Source organism: Salvelinus fontinalis, chromosome 28 (genome assembly GCF_029448725.1).
Source record: "Salvelinus fontinalis isolate EN_2023a chromosome 28, ASM2944872v1, whole genome shotgun sequence".
Taxonomy (NCBI): Eukaryota; Metazoa; Chordata; class Actinopteri; order Salmoniformes; family Salmonidae; genus Salvelinus; species Salvelinus fontinalis.
This window is the reverse complement of record NC_074692.1, coordinates 44767014-44785198: the sequence shown is the minus strand read 5'-3', so window position 1 is coordinate 44785198 and position 18185 is coordinate 44767014. Positions and strand designations below refer to the sequence as shown.

The 18185-nt window shown below is 46.1% G+C and overlaps 1 protein-coding gene across 1 annotated transcript in view; it reads left to right on the top strand.

Annotated features, from left to right (window-relative positions):
- The first annotated feature begins 13877 nt into the window (after nt 1-13877).
- rasgef1ba (RasGEF domain family, member 1Ba) overlaps nt 13878-18185 on the top strand; it is a 159015-nt gene continuing 154707 nt past the window's right edge. Inside the window, exon 1 of the mRNA XM_055887850.1 lies at nt 13878-14000. Within this exon, the coding sequence (XP_055743825.1) occupies nt 13929-14000 (72 nt within the window). The 5' untranslated portion in view covers nt 13878-13928. The remainder of the gene's footprint in view (nt 14001-18185) is intronic.

Genomic DNA, 18185 nt, shown 5'->3' with positions numbered 1-18185 from the left:
GTATGGGGGCTGTGCAGCCCCAGGTTGGGGTCTGTATGGTGGGGCTGTGCAGCCCCAGGTTGGGGTCTGTATGGGGGCTGTGCAGCCCCAGGTTGGGGTCTGTATGGTGGGGCTGTGCAGCCCCAGGTTGGGGTCTGTATGGTGGGGCTGTGCAGCCCCAGGTTGGGGTCTATATGGGGGCTGTGCAGCCCCAGATTGGGGTCTGTATGGAGGCTGTGCAGCCCCAGGTTGGGGTCTGTATGGGGGCTGTGCAGCCCCAGGTTGGGGTCTGTATGGGGGCTGTGCAGCCCCAGGTTGGGGTCTGTATGGAGGCTGTGCAGCCCCAGGTTGGGGTCTGTATGGTGGGGCTGTGGAGACGAGGGGAACCTTCCAGACTGCTGCCACTCATTAATACCCAACCCATAATCTCTGGTGCTGCTTTGGGATGTGGGTCGCCGTTAGATCAATACACCATCGGTCTGGTCTAGACTGGATGTACTAATGCTACTTATTCCTACAGTAGCCTAAGGCCGGGATTCGAAAAACAAGGCTCATTGTATAGTCGACTATGAGCCTTTTTTTTTAAAGGCAATGTTCCCAACGTTTGCGGTGATCGCATTCACGGTAAACGCTGCAGACGTCGGATCAATCTGTAATTACCTTTTAATTTTCAGCACTCTACCTCACACATACAGTGCATTTGGAAAGTAGTCATACCCCTTGACTTTTTCCACATTTTGTTACGTTACAGCCTTATTCTAAAATGGATTAAATAAAATAAAATCCTCATCAATCTACACACATTACCCCATAATGACATCACAATACCCCATAATGACATCACAAAACCCTATAATGACATCACAATACCCCATAATGACAAAGGGAAAAGTTGTATTTTTTATTTTGACAAATTTGACAAATAAAAAGCAGAAATACCTTATTTGCATAAGTATTCAGACCCTTCGCTATGAGACTCAAAATTGAGCCCAGGTTCATCCTGTTCATCCAGGATTGTAGGGAAGGGTACCAAAAAATGTCTGCAGCATTGAAGGTCCCCAAGAACACAGCAGCATCCATCATTCTTAAATTGAAGAAGTTAGGAACCACCAAGACTCTTCCTAGAGCTGGCCGCCCGGCCAAACTGAGCAATCGGGGGAAAAGGGTCTTGGTCAGGGAGGTGACCAAGAACCCGATGGTCACTCTGACAGTACTCCTGAGTTCTTCTGTGGAAATGGGAGAACCTTCCAGAAGCACAACCATCTCTGCAGCACTCCACTAATCAGGCCTTTATGGTAGAGTGGCCAGACGAAAGCCACTTCTTAGTAAAAGGCACATCCCACTTGGTGTTTGCCAAAAGGCACATAAAGACTCTCAGACCATGAGAAACAAGATTCTCTGGTCTGATGAAACCAAGATTGAACTCTTTGGCCTAAATTCCAAGCGTCACGTCTGGAGGAAACCTGGCACCATCCCTACGGTGAAGCATGGGGGTGGCAGCATCATGCTGTAGGGATGTTTTTCAGGGAGACTAGTCGGGATCGAGGGAAAGATGAACAGAGCAAAGTACAGAGAGATCCTTGATGAAAACCTGCTCCAGAGCGTTCAGGACCTCGGACTAGGACGAAGGTTCACCTTCCAACAGAACAACGACCCTAAGCACACAGCCAAGACAATGCAGGAGTGGCTTCGGGACAAGTCTCTGAATGTCCTTGAGTGGAGCAGCCAGAGTCCGGACTTGAACCCGATAGAACATCTATGGAGAGACCTGACAATAGCTATGCAGCTACGCTCCCCATCCAACCTGCTAGAGCTTGATAGGATCTGCAGAGAAGAATGGGTGAAACTCCCCAAATACAGGTGTGCCAGGCTTGTAGCGTCATACCTAAGAAGAATCAAGTCTGTAATCGATGCCAAAGGTGCTTCAACAAGGTACTGAGTAAAGGGTCTGAATACTTATGTAAATGTAATATTTGCTTTGTCATTTTTATTGTGATGTCATTATGGGGTATTGTGATGTCATTATGGGGTATTGTGTGTAGATTGATGAGGAACAAAAACAATTTAATCCATTTTAGAATAAGGCTGTAATGTAACAAAATGTGGAAAAAGTCAAAGGGTCTGAATACTTTCCGAATACACTGTATGTTGAATATTGAATCCCGGCCTAAGTAAGGTGAGTGGAAGATGGACAGGTGTTGAGCCTCTAGCCATAGTCCACCTACTTTCTGAATTGTTATCACAACTCAGTATATGTCCTGGGAGCAGATGGTTCAGTTCTCAGATTATTTATTATAACACGGGGATCAGGCAAAGGGCAGGCAGAGGTTCCTATCCAGGTACTGGATGGCGGTCAGGGCGGGCACAAGTTCATCAACCAGGTCAGAATCAGGCAGGTACAGAACGACAGGGTCAGGGCTAGGCAGAAAGGTCAGAATCAGGCAGGTACAGAACGGCAGGGTCAGGGCTAGGCAGAAAGGTCAGAATCAGGCAGGTACAGAACGGCAGGGTCAGGGCTAGGCAGAAAGGTCAGAACCAGGCAGGTACAGAACGGCAGGGTCAGGGCTAGGCAGAAAGGTCAGAATCAGGCAGGTACAGAACGGCAGGGTCAGGGCTAGGCAGAAAGGTCAGAACCAGGCAGGTACAGAACGGCAGGGTCAGGGCTAGGCAGAAAGGTCAGAATCAGAAAGGCTAGAAACAAAAGAAAACAGAAAACGCGCTGGGACGACCTGACAATACAAGACGAACTGGCAACAGACAAACAGAAAACGCAGGTATAAATACACAGAGGATAATGGAGAAAAATGGGAAACACCTGGTGGGGGTTGGAGACAAGCACAAGACACAGTCAAGTGCATAGAAATAGTTACTGGCATGGGTACACTCATTATGACCGCCAGTCCAGGGAACCTAGTCCATTCTAGTGATTATATTTCTATGGTTAAGGCCCTCAAGGTGAAAGAGGAAGCCTTTACAGGACAGGTTGTTCATAATGGGAAGTGCTGATGGAAACATTTACAGGACAGGTTGTTCATGACAAGAAGTGCTGATGGAAACATTTACAGGACAGGTTGTTCATAACAGGAAGTGCTGATGGAAACATTTACAGGACAGGTTGTTCATAACGGGAAGTGCTGATGGAAACATTTACAGGACAGGTTGTTCATGACAGGAAGTGCTGATGGAAACATTTACAGGACAGGTTATTCATAATGGGAAGCGCTGATGGAAACATTTACAGGACAGGTTGTTCATAACGGGATGCGCTGATGGAAACATTTACAGGACAGGTTGTTCATAACGGGAAGTGCTGATGGAAACATTTACAGGACAGGTTATTGATGACAGGAAGTGCTGATGGAAACATTTACAGGACAGGTTGTTCATAATGGGAAGTGCTGATGGAAACATTTACAGGACAGGTTGTTCATAATGGGAAGTGCTGATGGAAACATTTACAGGACAGGTTATTGATGACAGGAAGTGCTGATGGAAACATTTACAGGACAGGTTGTTCATAATGGGAAGTGCTGATGGAAACATTTACAGGACAGGATGTTCATAATGGGAAGTGCTGATGGAAACATTTACAGGACAGGTTATTGATGACAGGAAGTGCTGATGGAAACATTTACAGGACAGGTTGTTCATAACGGGAAGTGCTGATGGAAACATTTACAGGACAGGTGGTTCATAACGGGAAGTGCTGATGGAAACATTTACAGGACAGGTTGTTCATAATGGGAAGTGCTGATGGAAACATTTACAGGACAGGTGGTTCATAATGGGAAGTGCTGATGGAAACATTTACAGGACAGGTTGTTCATGACAGGAAGTGCTGATGGAAACATTTACAGGACAGGTTGTTCATAACAGGAAGTGCTGATGGAAACATTTACAGGACAGGTTGTTCATAACGGGAAGTGCTGATGGAAACATTTACAGGACAGGTTGTTCATGACAGGAAGTGCTGATGGAAACATTTACAGGACAGGTTATTCATAATGGGAAGCGCTGATGGAAACATTTACAGGACAGGTTGTTCATAACGGGATGCGCTGATGGAAACATTTACAGGACAGGTTGTTCATAACGGGAAGTGCTGATGGAAACATTTACAGGACAGGTTATTGATGACAGGAAGTGCTGATGGAAACATTTACAGGACAGGTTGTTCATAATGGGAAGTGCTGATGGAAACATTTACAGGACAGGTTGTTCATAATGGGAAGTGCTGATGGAAACATTTACAGGACAGGTTATTGATGACAGGAAGTGCTGATGGAAACATTTACAGGACAGGTTGTTCATAATGGGAAGTGCTGATGGAAACATTTACAGGACAGGATGTTCATAATGGGAAGTGCTGATGGAAACATTTACAGGACAGGTTATTGATGACAGGAAGTGCTGATGGAAACATTTACAGGACAGGTTGTTCATAACGGGAAGTGCTGATGGAAACATTTACAGGACAGGTGGTTCATAACGGGAAGTGCTGATGGAAACATTTACAGGACAGGTTGTTCATAATGGGAAGTGCTGATGGAAACATTTACAGGACAGGTGGTTCATAATGGGAAGTGCTGATGGAAACATTTACAGGACAGGTTGTTCATGACAGGAAGTGCTGATGGAAACATTTACAGGACAGGTTGTTCATAACGGGAAGTGCTGATGGAAACATTTACAGGACAGGTTGTTCATGACAGGAAGTGCTGATGGAAACATTTACAGGACAGGTTGTTCATGACAGGAAGTGCTGATGGAAACATTTACAGGACAGGTTGTTCATAATGGGACTGATGTGCTACTGTATTTCAATGTATTACAGTACTATTTGTGTGTGTGTGTGTGTGTGTGTGTGTGTGTGTGTGTGTGTGTGTGTGTGTGTGTGTGTGTGTGTGTAATCATAAAATGTAATTCCCATATTTACCCATAAATCCCGTCTTGTCATTTTAAGCCTCATAAAACCACTTTTCTGGGGTCAGTAACAGGGTGGCGGCATGCTGCCTGGTGTTACATAACATAACCGAGCTACTGTACTGTAGAACTGAACAAAATTACAATGGGAGTAATGGGACCAATATCAAATCAAATCAAATGTATTTATATAGCCCTTCTTACATCAGCTGATGCTGATCTACCCTAACCTTCTATCCTCTACCCTAACCTTCTATCCTCTACCCTAACCTTCTCTCCTCTACCCTAACCTTCTCTCCTCTACCCTAACCTTCTGTCCTCTACCCTAACCTCCTCTCCTCTACCCTAACCTCCTCTACCCTAACCTCCTCTACCCTAACCTTCTGTCCTCTACCCTAACCTTCTATCCTCTACCCTAACCTTCTCTCCTCTACCCTAACCTTCTCTCCTCTACCCTAACCTCCTCTCCTCTACCCTAACCTTCTCTCCTCTACCCTAACCTTCTGTCCTCTACCCTAACCTCCTCTCCTCTACCCTAACCTTCTCTCCTCTACCCTAACCTCCTCTCCTCTACCCTAACCTTCTCTCCTCTACCCTAACCTCCTCTCCTCTACCCTAACCTCCTCTCCTCTACCCTAACCTCCTCTCCTCTACCCTAACCTCCTCTCCTCTACCCTAACCTTCTCTCCTCTACCCTAACCTCCTCTCCTCTACCCTCACCTCCTCTCCTCTACCCTAACCTCCTCTCCTCTACCCTAATCTCCTCTCCTCTACCCTAACCTTCTCTCCTCTACCCTACCCTAACCTCCTCTCCTCTACCCTAACCTCCTCTCCTCTACCCTAACCTCCTCTACCCTAACCTTCTCTCCTCTACCCTAACCTCCAATCCTCTACCCTAACCTCCTCTCCTCTACCCTAACCTTCTCTCCTCTACCCTAACCTCATCTACCCTAACCTCCTCTACCCTAACCTTCTCTCCTCTACCCTAACCTCCAATCCTCTACCCTAACCTTCTCTCCTCTACCCTAACCTCCTCTCCTCTACCCTAACCTCATCTACCCTAACCTCCTCTACCCTAACCTTCTGTCCTCTACCCTAACCTTCTCTCCTCTACCCTAACCTTCTCTCCTCTACCCTAACCTTCTCTCCTCTACCCTAACCTTCTATCCTCTACCCTAACCTTCTCTCCTCTACCCTAACCTCCTCTCCTCTACCCTAATCTCCTCTCCTCTACCCTAACCTCCTCTCCTCTACCCTAACCTCCTCTCCTCTACCCTAACCTCCTCTACCCTAACCTTCTCTCCTCTACCCTAACCTCCAATCCTCTACCCTAACCTTCTCTCCTCTACCCTAACCTCCTCTCCTCTACCCTAACCTCATCTACCCTAACCTCCTCTACCCTAACCTTCTGTCCTCTACCCTAACCTTCTCTCCTCTACCCTAACCTCCTCTCCTCTACCCTAACCTCCTCTCCTCTACCCTAACCTTCTCTCCTCTACCCTAACCTCCTCTCCTCTACCCTAACCTCCTCTCCTCTACCCTAACCTCCTCTCCTCTACCCTAACCTTCTCTCCTCTACCCTAACCTTCTCTCCTCTACCCTAACCTCCTCTCCTCTACCCTAACCTTCTATCCTCTACCCTAACCTCCTCTCCTCTACCCTAACCTTCTATCCTCTACCCTAACCTTCTATCCTCTACCCTAACCTCCTCTCCTCTACCCTAACCTCCTCTACCCTAACCTTCTCTCCTCTACCCTAACCTCCAATCCTCTACCCTAACCTCCTCTCCTCTACCCTAACCTTCTCTCCTCTACCCTAACCTTCTCTCCTCTACCCTAACCTTCTCTCCTCTACCCTAACCTCCTCTCCTCTACCCTAACCTCCTCTCCTCTACCCTAACCTCCTCTACCCTAATCTCCTCTCCTCTACCCGAACCTTCTCTACCCTAACCTCCTCTCCTCTACCCTAACCTCCTCTCCCCTAACCGCCTATACCCTAACCTTCTCTCCTCTACCCTAACCTCCTCTCCTCTACCCTAACCTTCTATCCTCTACCCTAACCTCCTCTCCTCTACCCTAACCTCCTCTCCTCTACCCTAACCTCTCCCCTAACCTCAGTCTCAGTAGGTCTCAGTGAGCCTGACTCACACCTGAGGTCTCAGTGAGCCTGACTCACACCTGAGGTCTCAGGGAGCCTGACTCCTACCTGAGGTCTCAGTGAGCCTGACTCCTACCTGAGGTCTCGGTGAGCCTGACTCCTACCTGAGGTCTCGGTGAGCCTGACTCCTACCTGAGGTCTCGGTGAGCCTGACTCCCACCTGAGGTCTCAGTGAGCCTGACTCCCACCTGAGGTCTCAGTGAGCCAGAGTCCCTTAATCAGTTCTGACCGGAGCAGTGTGTGCATCCCAAGTGGCACCCTATGCCCTATTTAGTGCACTACTTTTGACCAGAGCCCTATGGGTAAAGGGTGGCATTCAGAATGCAGACAAGAGTCCTGCTGTAGATCCCATCACCTGGTTTAATAACCCATCATTTCCCCATCAGGGAAGAGGACAAGAGTGTGTGTGTGTGTGTGTGTGTGTGTGTGTGTGTGTGTGTGTGTGTGTGTGTGTGTGTGTGTGTGTGTGTGTGTGTGTGTGTGTGTGTGTGTGTGTGTGTGTGTGTGTGTGTGTGTGTGTGTGTGTGTGTGTGTGTGTGTGTGAGGGGACTTTCCATTCCATGCCGTGTCCTCTCTAATGTTGGATGTCAGAGCAGCCGAAGCACGATGGAATTTCCTTGTCGCTCATCATCTGTGGCCGAGATTGAAAAGGAAGACGGAGAGAGGGGGAGAGAGAGGGGGAGAGAGAGAGGGGGAGAGGGAGAGAGAGAGGGAAAGAGGGAGAGCGAGAGGGGGAGAGAGAGAGATGGAGCGAGAGGGGGAGAGGGGGAGAGAGAGAGGGAGAGAGAAACAGCTTGTTTCTTTGTGTTGTATGCTGATTGAGCTCTGATGAATATTAGATTGGAGACAACATGGAGAGTTTGAATCGTGGGACTGCCTGTAGGTTATGAATAAATAGTAAGCAAAGTGCATACAAAGCTACCTCTCCTCCCCCTCTCTCTCTCTCTCCCTCTCCTCCCCTCTCCTCCCTCTCTCTCTCTCCCTCTCCTCCCTCTCTCCCCCTCCTCTCCTCCCTCTCTCTCTCCCTCTCCTCCCCTCTCCTCCCTCTCTCTCTCTCCCTCTCCTCCCTCTCTCCCCCTCCTCTCCTCCCTCTCTCTCTCCCTCTCCTCCCCTCTCCTCCCTCTCTATCTCTCTCCCTCTCCTCCCTCTCTCCCCCTCCTCTCCTCCCTCTCTCTCTCCCTCTCTCTCTCCCTCTCCTCTCCTCCCTCTCTCCCCCTCCTCTAGTCCCCTCCCTCTCCTCCCTCTCCTCCCTCTCTCCCTCTCCTCCCCTCTCCTCTCCTCCTCTCCTCTCCTCCCTCTCTCCTCTCTATATTAAAAGGTTACTACCATACAAGTGGGTCAGCATCACAGTGTATTATTGATGGGAGGTCTCTGGATATTGGACACCTGTTGGCCTGAAACCAGACAAAGACCTCCCCTGGTGATGGGAGGTCTGGGAAATGTTACTAGATGCTTTATTGGAAGCTGTCACATTCTATTAGGGGTCTTTATCTCCTCCTCCCATCCTGTCCTCATCCTCTGTATACACTGGAGTAGTACCATCATCCCATCCTGTCCTCATCCTCTGTATACACTAGAGTAGTATCTTCATCCTGTCCTCATCCTCTGTATACACTAGAGTAGTATTTTCATCCTGTCCTCATCCTCTGTATACACTGGAGTAGTATTTTCATCCTGTCCTCATCCTCTGTATACACTAGAGTAGTATTTTCATCCTGTCCTCATCCTCTGTATACATTGGAGTAGTGTCCTCACCCCGTTCTGCCATTAACCCGTTCTGTCCTCCTCCCGTTCTGTCCTCCTCCCGTTCTGTCCTCCTCCCGTTCTGTCCTCTCCCGTTCTGTCCTCACCCCGTTCTGTCCTCACCCCGTTCTGTCCTCTCCCGTTCTGTCCTCATCCCGTTCTGTCCTCAACCCGTTCTGTCCTCACCCCGTTCTGTCCTCTTCCCGTTCTGTCCTCAACCCGTTCTGTCCTCATCCCGTTCTGTAGCCTAGTGGTTAGAGTGTGGAGGCGGCAGGTAGCCTAGTGGTTAGAGTGTAGAGGCGGCAGGTAGCCTAGTGGTTAGAGCGTTGGACTAGTAACCGAAAGGTTGCAAGATTGAATCCCTGAGCTGAAAAGGTAAAAATCTGTCAGAACACGACGAAACAACGAAATGAATCATATTATTACTTTCATTTTAACACAAGGCACAAGTGGATACAATTTAAATATTTTACATAGAGTCTATTTTACACCAGAGAGACTGTATTGTTAGGTCAGATTACTCGTTGGTTATTACTGCATTGTCGAGACTAGAAACACAAGCATTTCGCTACACTCGCATTAACATCTGCTAACCAATGTGTATGTGACAAATAAAATTAGATTTGATTTTAAGATCAATTGTAAATATTCAACATGTTACCCGAGGTGTAAAACGGGGCTGGGCACACTGATGCATGTGTTTTAGTCCTGCCCCTGAACTAAGACATTATTGGAAAGACATTATTCAGATCTTATCACAGGTCACTAATAAGATGGTACCACTAGATCCTTCCCTTGTTCTTCTTGGAGATGTCTCTGTTCTACCAGTTAATATTAGTAGCAAAAAAACAGATTCATTAAATTGTCAGTCATTGCAGACAATAAATGCACAGCTATTATATGGGAGAGTCGCACTCTGCCAAGGAAGCAGATGTGACTAAAATAACTATCTTCCTATATTCCATCTGAAAAAAAGATATTACAATTTACGTAATTAACCCTTTGAATTTACTGATGTCTGGGGGGGGGGGGGGGGGGGGGGGGCTTTCAGAAGTTTCTAGAGTCGTCACCTTAGTTAGCTGCCTCATTATTACTTTCTTCATTAATGTATTATTAATTGTTTTTGCGTTTTTAATCATGTTTTTTTCTAGCATTGGATGTGAAGGTCATTCTGTTTATTTTTTTTGTTGTTAATCATTGAAGCTAAAACCGGTAGAGGGGAGGGAGGAGGGGTGTTCCTGTGTTGGGGAGGGAAGGGGTTTGTTTGGGGTGGGAAGAAAAAAAAGTGTAATTTATTTTGTAAACACTGTTAACAGCACTGTGTGTGAGTATCCTTAACCTTTCCAACAGACTAAAAGAGCTGTGAATGGATCAGGGCTTTGATGGGCTGGGCATTTTATTAAACATAAGAATGAGTGTGAGTTTTTGACTCAACCCGGCTCGTGGGAAGTGACAAACAGCTCTCATAGGACCAGAGCCCTGTCACCACGTGGCCCTTTGGGGGTGTGGCTCCCCCCCTCCCCCACCCCCTCGCTAACTCTCCTCACCACAAGTTTGAACTCCCGTATGGATTCGGGAGAGGAGAAGGTCGAGAGCCGATGCGTCCCCCGAAAACACGACTCCGCCAAGCTGCGATCACCGAAGGGTTATTAAAGATCACGTTACGCAGGAGAAAAAACTGTGAGCGAACATCCCCTTTTTGTCTCGTAGGATTTTACATTATTTTATCCAGCTCCTGTTATTATTTTGGACGTGTAAATTTTTTTTTTACAAAATAATCAGTCTAGGCTATATATTTTTTGACATTTATTTAACCTTAATTTAACTAGGCAAGTCAGTTTAAGAACAAATTCTTATTTACAGAGAGGGGCGGCAGGTAGTCTAGTGATTAGAGCGTTGGACCAGTGACCGAAAGGTTGCTGGATCGAATCCCCGAGCTGACAAGGTAAAAATATGTCGTTCTGCCCCTTAGCAAGGCAGTTAACCCACTGTTCCCCGGGTGCTGTGGATGTCGATTTAAGGCAGCCCTCCTGCACTTCTCTGATTCATTGGTTGGGTTAAATGTGATAGACACATTTCAGTTGAATACATTCAGTTAGACAATTGACTAAGTATCGCCCTTATACCGGACAACGCTGGGCCAATTTTGCGCCGCCCTATGGGACTCCCAATCACCGCCGGTTGTGATACAGCCTGGAATCAAACCAGGGTTTCTGTAGTGACGCCTCCAGCACTGAGCGGCCTTAGACCGCTGCGCCACTCACTATATGTTCATCATGGAACGAGAGATGAGATAATCCGGTGACATTTTCTATTTAGAAACATTTAAATTGTTTTAAGTTTTGTTTCATTAAAAAAACGAAGCCCTCATAGGCTAGCCTTACCCTGCTATAACTGGTTCCACAGCAATGTGTCTGGTATGGCCACTGCACCGCCCTGCAGGGTGATGCGGACGGCCCAGTGCATCACTGGTTGCTGGTTCAACAGCAATGTGTCTGCTGTCTGTCTTTTCCTGGACATGAATTAGCCAAGTAGCCTATCCATAAAAACGTTTCTAGATGCTCGTGAGGCTCTTGCCGACATATTTTTTGCATTATTTTTTTAATTTTTTTTTATTTCACCTTTATTTAACCAGGTAGACTAGTTGAGAACAAGTTCTCATTTGCAACTGCGATCTGGTCAAGATAAAGCATAGCAGTGTGAACAGACAACAACACAGAGTTACACATGGAGTAAACAATAGACAAGTCGATAACATGGTAGAAAAAAAAGACGTGGACTAGATTATTCACAACTCCCCAAGGCCTACCTGCAGTGCGTTACTCCATTCAGCTTGTCTCCATCCCCATTTCCAAAGAACGCCTCATCCGCTTACCGAAGACGCCCTCCTCCAAAAAATACTGACATGTTTTCACTTCTACAGCACCATATCAATGGTAGCTATAGGTTATATCTGTCTTATTGAGAACGTGCATCACACATACAATACAATACAATTCACTGGAGCCTAGTATTTATTATTGAGGAGAAGTGACATACGTAAAGGCATTTACTCGTTTAAGCATTTACTCGTTTAAGCCAGTTATAACAATGTTGACTGTCAAGCACTCATTGGATGATTTTTAAATTTTCTTCTTTTACTGTTGCTATCACTGATTACTGTAGCCTATGCCATCTAATAAACTGTACCCAGTGGGCACAGACGTCAATTCAACGTCTAGTCCACGTTGGTTCAACGTCATTTCAATGAAATGACGTTGAAACAATGTTGATTCAACCAGTGTGTGACCAGTGGGTTAGTATCAATCCCGGCTGTGCCCCTAGACGACTGTGCCCCCTAGACGACTGTGCCCCTAGACGACTGTGCCCCCTAGACGACTGTGCCCTAGACGACTGTGCCCCTAGACGACTGTGCCCCTAGACGACTGTGCCCCTAGACGACTGTGCCCCCTAGACGACTGTGCCCCCTAGACGACTGTGCCCTAGACGACTGTGCCCCCTAGACGGCTCTGGCCCCTAGACGACTGTGCCCCTAGACAAATTGAAGTTGATAGATGACAACGTAAAGACCATCAATAACCTACAGAACTTGAGACAAACACATGCAGTATTAAGCCATGAAACGCCTTGATTGGCCAGCGAGTGACAAAGCCCCCTCGTCAAAACCTACAACTTGTTTATTCATCAAAAACCCATCCTCTTTCACGCCACCGCCAGCTTTTGCGCTCATAATAACCGCTGTGAAAATAGCGGAAAATATTTTGTGACGCACCCCCCGGACCTATAGCGCCACCGCCGGTGTTACCATTGTGTTAGGTTTGTTAAAATAGATCCCTTAGACGTACCATTGTGTTAGGTTTGTTAAATTAGATCCCTTAGATGTACCATTGTGTTAGGTTTGTTAAAATAGATGCTTTAGAGGTCATGGGGATGAAGGCTGAATTGCTTGCTTGGTTACCTGGCTATGCCAGTCATTGGCTTTGATCCTCTGATTTAGTTAGAGAGGATCCAATCGCTGATGACTTTGTTTTGTTTCGACGCCCCTCGTCACCACAAACGACTTCAACGATAGCAGTCTCAGACTAAAAGTACGTAGCGAAACGACAGAGCGGCGGGAGAATATAGTGTGAGTCGTCAGGCTAGTGAATTGCACCGTCTTCCCCTAAATATACTGCAGAAAAGTTAAGAGTCATGTTAGTTAATCAATTGAATCATGTTAGTTAATCAATTGAATCATGTTAGGTAATCAATTGAATCATTTGAGTTAATCAATAGAATCATTTGAGTTAATCAATAGAATCATTTGAGTTAATCAATAGAATCATTTGAGTTAATCAATAGAATCATTTGAGTTAATCAATAGAATCATTTGAGTTAATCAATAGAATCATTTGAGTTAATCAATTGAATCATGTTAGGTAATCAATAGAATCATTTGAGTTAATCAATACAGTTTTGGATAAAAACATCTTTGAAAATTACATTTTACGTGCTGCGTTGTTAAGTGCCTACAAAGGGGGGTTTGGTTGTTGAAAAGTGCCTACACTGGTTTGGCAGTGCGGTCCCCCCCTGGTTGGCCCCGACCCTCTCTGCTCTGTACTATGACAATCGAGTCCCATTCATTCAGTAGTAAAGAGACTGGGTGGTGGCAGAGCTAACGCAGGGCTCACATCTATACGGCCGCCGCTCTGAACCCAGCGACCGCCGGCGTTCCAGCTGGCACAAATATATACACACACACACACACACACACACACACACACACACACACACACACACACACACACACACACACACACACACACACACACACACACACACACACCATCATCCTGTCTCCGTCTGCTTTCCAGAGGGCTTGTACAGGAAGAGTAGGTATACAGAGATTCTGAAAGGTGATGATGAGGATATAGGAGGATATTCTCCAGGAAGAAGTTATCAGAGGGAATCACTACTGTGGATGACAGACAGTTGGACTTACCTGGCAGTGTGTGTGTGTGTGGCTCCTGTGTGTGTGTGTGTGTGTGTGGCTCCTGTGTGTGTGTGTGTGTGTGTGTGTGTGTGTGTGTGTGTGTTGTTCTCCTGTGCTGGACCAGGGACAACCACCCTCCTCTCTCAGCTCTTACATGGCAAAGTTTCTGGCTGAGCTGCTGGGATGTACTCTTCCAGACAAGGGCACTTCACCAGGGATGTTCCAGGTAAGATCGAGAAGTAGTGCCCTTAACGGGTTGCTTTCTAGCATGTCTTTGTGTAAGCAGAGAGAGGATTTCTACCGGCGAGCTTTAGTGTGCGGCAGACGTACAGCACCTGATTTCGCTATGGCAACAGGAGCTGATGCTTTGTTCATGATTGTGATTGACAGTCGCTATGCTGTCTTTAGTTTGACAGTTGCTGTCTGTAGTGATTCTTTCAGAGTGGCTCGTAGTTAAATGGCACCCTATGTTCTTTATAGTGTACTAATATGGACCAGGACCAGTTACTTACAGTAACTTACAGTATTTACTGTACAGTGCTGTACTGTAGTATCTGATGTGGAGTCTAACCAGTATATTTACTGTACTGTGGTGTCTAATGTGGAGTCTAACCAGTATATTTACTGTACTGTAGTGTCTGATGTGGAGTCTAATCAGTATATTTACTGTAGTTTCTGATGTGGAGTCTAACCAGTATATTTACTGTACAGTGCTGTACTGTAGTTTCTGATGTGGAGTCTAATCAGTATATTTACTGTAGTTTCTGATGTGGAGTCTAACCAGTATATTTACTGTACAGTGCTGTACTGTAGTTTCTGATGTGGAGTCTAACCAGTATATTTACTGTAGTTTCTGATGTGGAGTCTAATCAGTATATTTACTGTAGTTTCTGATGTGGAGTCTAACCAGTATATTTACTGTGGAGTCTAACCAGTATATTTACTGTAGTTTCTGATGTGGAGTCTAATCAGTATATTTACTGTGGAGTCTAACCAGTATATTTACTGTAGTTTCTGATGTGGAGTCTAATCAGTATATTTACTGTAGTTTCTGATGTGGAGTTTAACTAATCAGTATATTTACTGTAGTTTCTGATGTGGAGTCTAACCAGTATATTTACTGTAGTTTCTGACGTGGAGTCTAAACAGTATATTTACTGTAGTTTCTGACGTGGAGTCTAAACAGTATATTTACTGTAGTTTCTGATGTGGAGTCTAACCAGTATATTTACTGTAGTTTCTGACGTGGAGTCTAAACAGTATATTTACTGTAGTTTCTGACGTGGAGTCTAATCAGTATATTTACTGTAGTTTCTGACGTGGAGTCTAAACAGTATATTTACTGTACAGTGCTGTACTGTAGTTTCTGACGTGGAGTCTAAACAGTATATTTACTGTAGTTTCTGACGTGGAGTCTAACCAGTATATTTACTGTAGTTTCTGACGTGGAGTCTAACCAGTATATTTACTGTAGTTTCTGACGTGGAGTCTAAACAGTATATTTACTGTACAGTGCTGTACTGTAGTTTCTGACGTGGAGTCTAACCAGTATATTTACTGTAGTTTCTGACGTGGAGTCTAAACAGTATATTTACTGTAGTTTCTGACGTGGAGTCTAAACAGTATATTTACTGTAGTTTCTGACGTGGAGTCTAAACAGTATATTTACTGTAGTTTCTGATGTGGAGTCTAACCAGTATATTTACTGTAGTTTCTGATGTGGAGTCTAAACAGTATATTTACTGTAGTTTCTGACGTGGAGTCTAAACAGTATATTTACTGTAGTTTCTGACGTGGAGTCTAAACAGTATATTTACTGTAGTTTCTGACGTGGAGTCTAAACAGTATATTTACTGTACAGTACTGTAGTGAACACACAGAAGAAAGTCTAAAACCAATACTATCTTTCTGTTTGTATTTCAGTCTTCTACCACCGTGTAGCTGCAGGGTGATTACATGTTGTTGAACCAACTTGTATGTAATGTCAGGCTGTTTCACTACCTGGTTAGATGGTTGACTTAAAGGCAGTAGTCTGGAGAGTGTGTATTATAAATTCTTTGATGTGTGTGTGTGTGTGTGTGTGTGTGTGTGTGTGTGTGTGTGTGTGTGTGTGTGTGTGTGTGTGTGTGTGTGTGTGTGTGTGTGTGTGTGTGTGTGTGTGTGTGTGTGTGTGTGTGTGTGTGTGTGTGTGTGTGTGTGTGTGAGTGCCAGCGGGTACTAGTGTTATCTTGGTGAGAATTGCAAGTGTGTGTATATTTGGGTCAGTGTGTCACACACACACACATACAGACATACGCACTCTCACTTGTACGCACACATGCACTCACAGACACACACACACGCACACACACACACACACACACACACACACACACACACACACACACACACACACACACACACACACACACACACACACACACACACACACTGCACCTGTGCAAAGATGGCAAACACCCACAGCGTTCTCATTTTCAGCTCCACAGGTTGGTGGGCCGAGTGCTCAGCATGACATGTAATAACCAGGACCCATAGTAGTGCTGTAGTGACCAGGACCCATAGTAGTGCTGTAATGACCAGGACCCATAGTAGTGATGTAGTGACCAGGACCCATAGTAGTGCTGTAATGACCAGGACCCATAGTAGTGCTGTAGTGACCAGGACCCATAGTAGTGCTGTAATGACCAGGACCCATAGTAGTGATGTAGTGACCAGGACCCATAGTAGTGCTGTAATGACCAGGACCCATAGTAGTGCTGTAGTGACCAGGACCCATAGTAGTGCTGTAATAACCAGGACCCATAGTAGTGCTGTAGTGACCAGGACCCATAGTAGTGCTGTAGTGACCAGGACCCATAGTAGTGCTGTAATGACCAGGACCCATAGTAGTGATGTAGTGACCAGGACCCATAGTAGTGCTGTAATGACCAGGACCCATAGTAGTGCTGTAGTGACCAGGACCCATAGTAGTGCTGTAATGACCAGGACCCATAGTAGTGATGTAGTGACCAGGACCCATAGTAGTGCTGTAATGACCAGGACCCATAGTAGTGCTGTAGTGACCAGGACCCATAGTAGTGCTGTAATGACCAGGACCCATAGTAGTGCTGTAATGACCAGGACCCATAGTAGTGCTGTAATGACCAGGACCCATAGTAGTGATGTAGTGACCAGGACCCATAGTAGTGCTGTAATGACCAGGACCCATAGTAGTGCTGTAATGACCAGGACCATAATAGTGCTGTAGTGACCAGGACCCATAGTAGTGCTGTAATAACCAGGACCCATAGTAGTGCTGTAATGACCAGGACCCATAGTAGTGCTGTAATGACCAGGACCCATAGTAGTGATGTAGTGACCAGGACCCATAGTAGTGCTGTAGTGACCAGGACCCATAGTAGTGCTGTAGTGACCAGGACCCATAGTAGTGCTGTAATGACCAGGACCCATAGTAGTGCTGTAATGACCAGGACCCATAGTAGTGATGTAGTGACCAGGACCCATAGTAGTGCTGTAGTGACCAGGACCCATAGTAGTGCTGTAATGACCAGGACCCATAGTAGTGCTGTAATGACCAGGACCCATAGTAGTGCTGTAATGACCAGGACCCATAGTAGTGCTGTAATGACCAGGACCCATAGTAGTGCTGTAGTGACCAGGACCCATAGTAGTGCTGTAATGACCAGGACCCATAGTAGTGCTGTAATGACCAGGACCCATAGTAGTGCTGTAATAACCAGGACCCATAGTAGTGATGTAGTGACCAGGACCCATAGTAGTGCTGTAGTGACCAGGACCCATAGTAGTGCTGTAATGACCAGGACACATAGTAGTGCTGTAATGACCAGGACCCATAGTAGTGCTGTAATGACCAGGACCCATAGTAGTGCTGTAGTGACCAGGACCCATAGTAGTGCTGTAGTGACCAGGACCCATAGTAGTGCTGTAGTGACCAGGACCCATAGTAGTGATGTAATGACCAGGACCCATAGTAGTGCTGTAGTGACCAGGACCCATAGTGGTGCTGTAGTGACCAGGACCCATAGTAGTGCTGTAATGGACCCATAGTAGTGCTGTAATGGACCCATAGTAGTGCTGTAGTGACCAGGACCCATAGTAGTGCTGTAATGACCAGGACCCATAGTAGTGCTGTAGTGACCAGGACCCATAGTAGTGCTGTAATGACCAGGACCCATAGTAGTGCTGTAATGACCAGGACCCATAGTAGTGCTGTAATGACCAGGACCCATAGTAGTGATGTAGTGACCAGGACCCATAGTAGTGCTGTAGTGACCAGGACCCATAGTAGTGCTGTAATAACCAGGACCCATAGTAGTGCTGTAATGACCAGGACCCATAGTAGTGCTGTAATGACCAGGACCCATAGTAGTGCTGTAATGACCAGGACCCA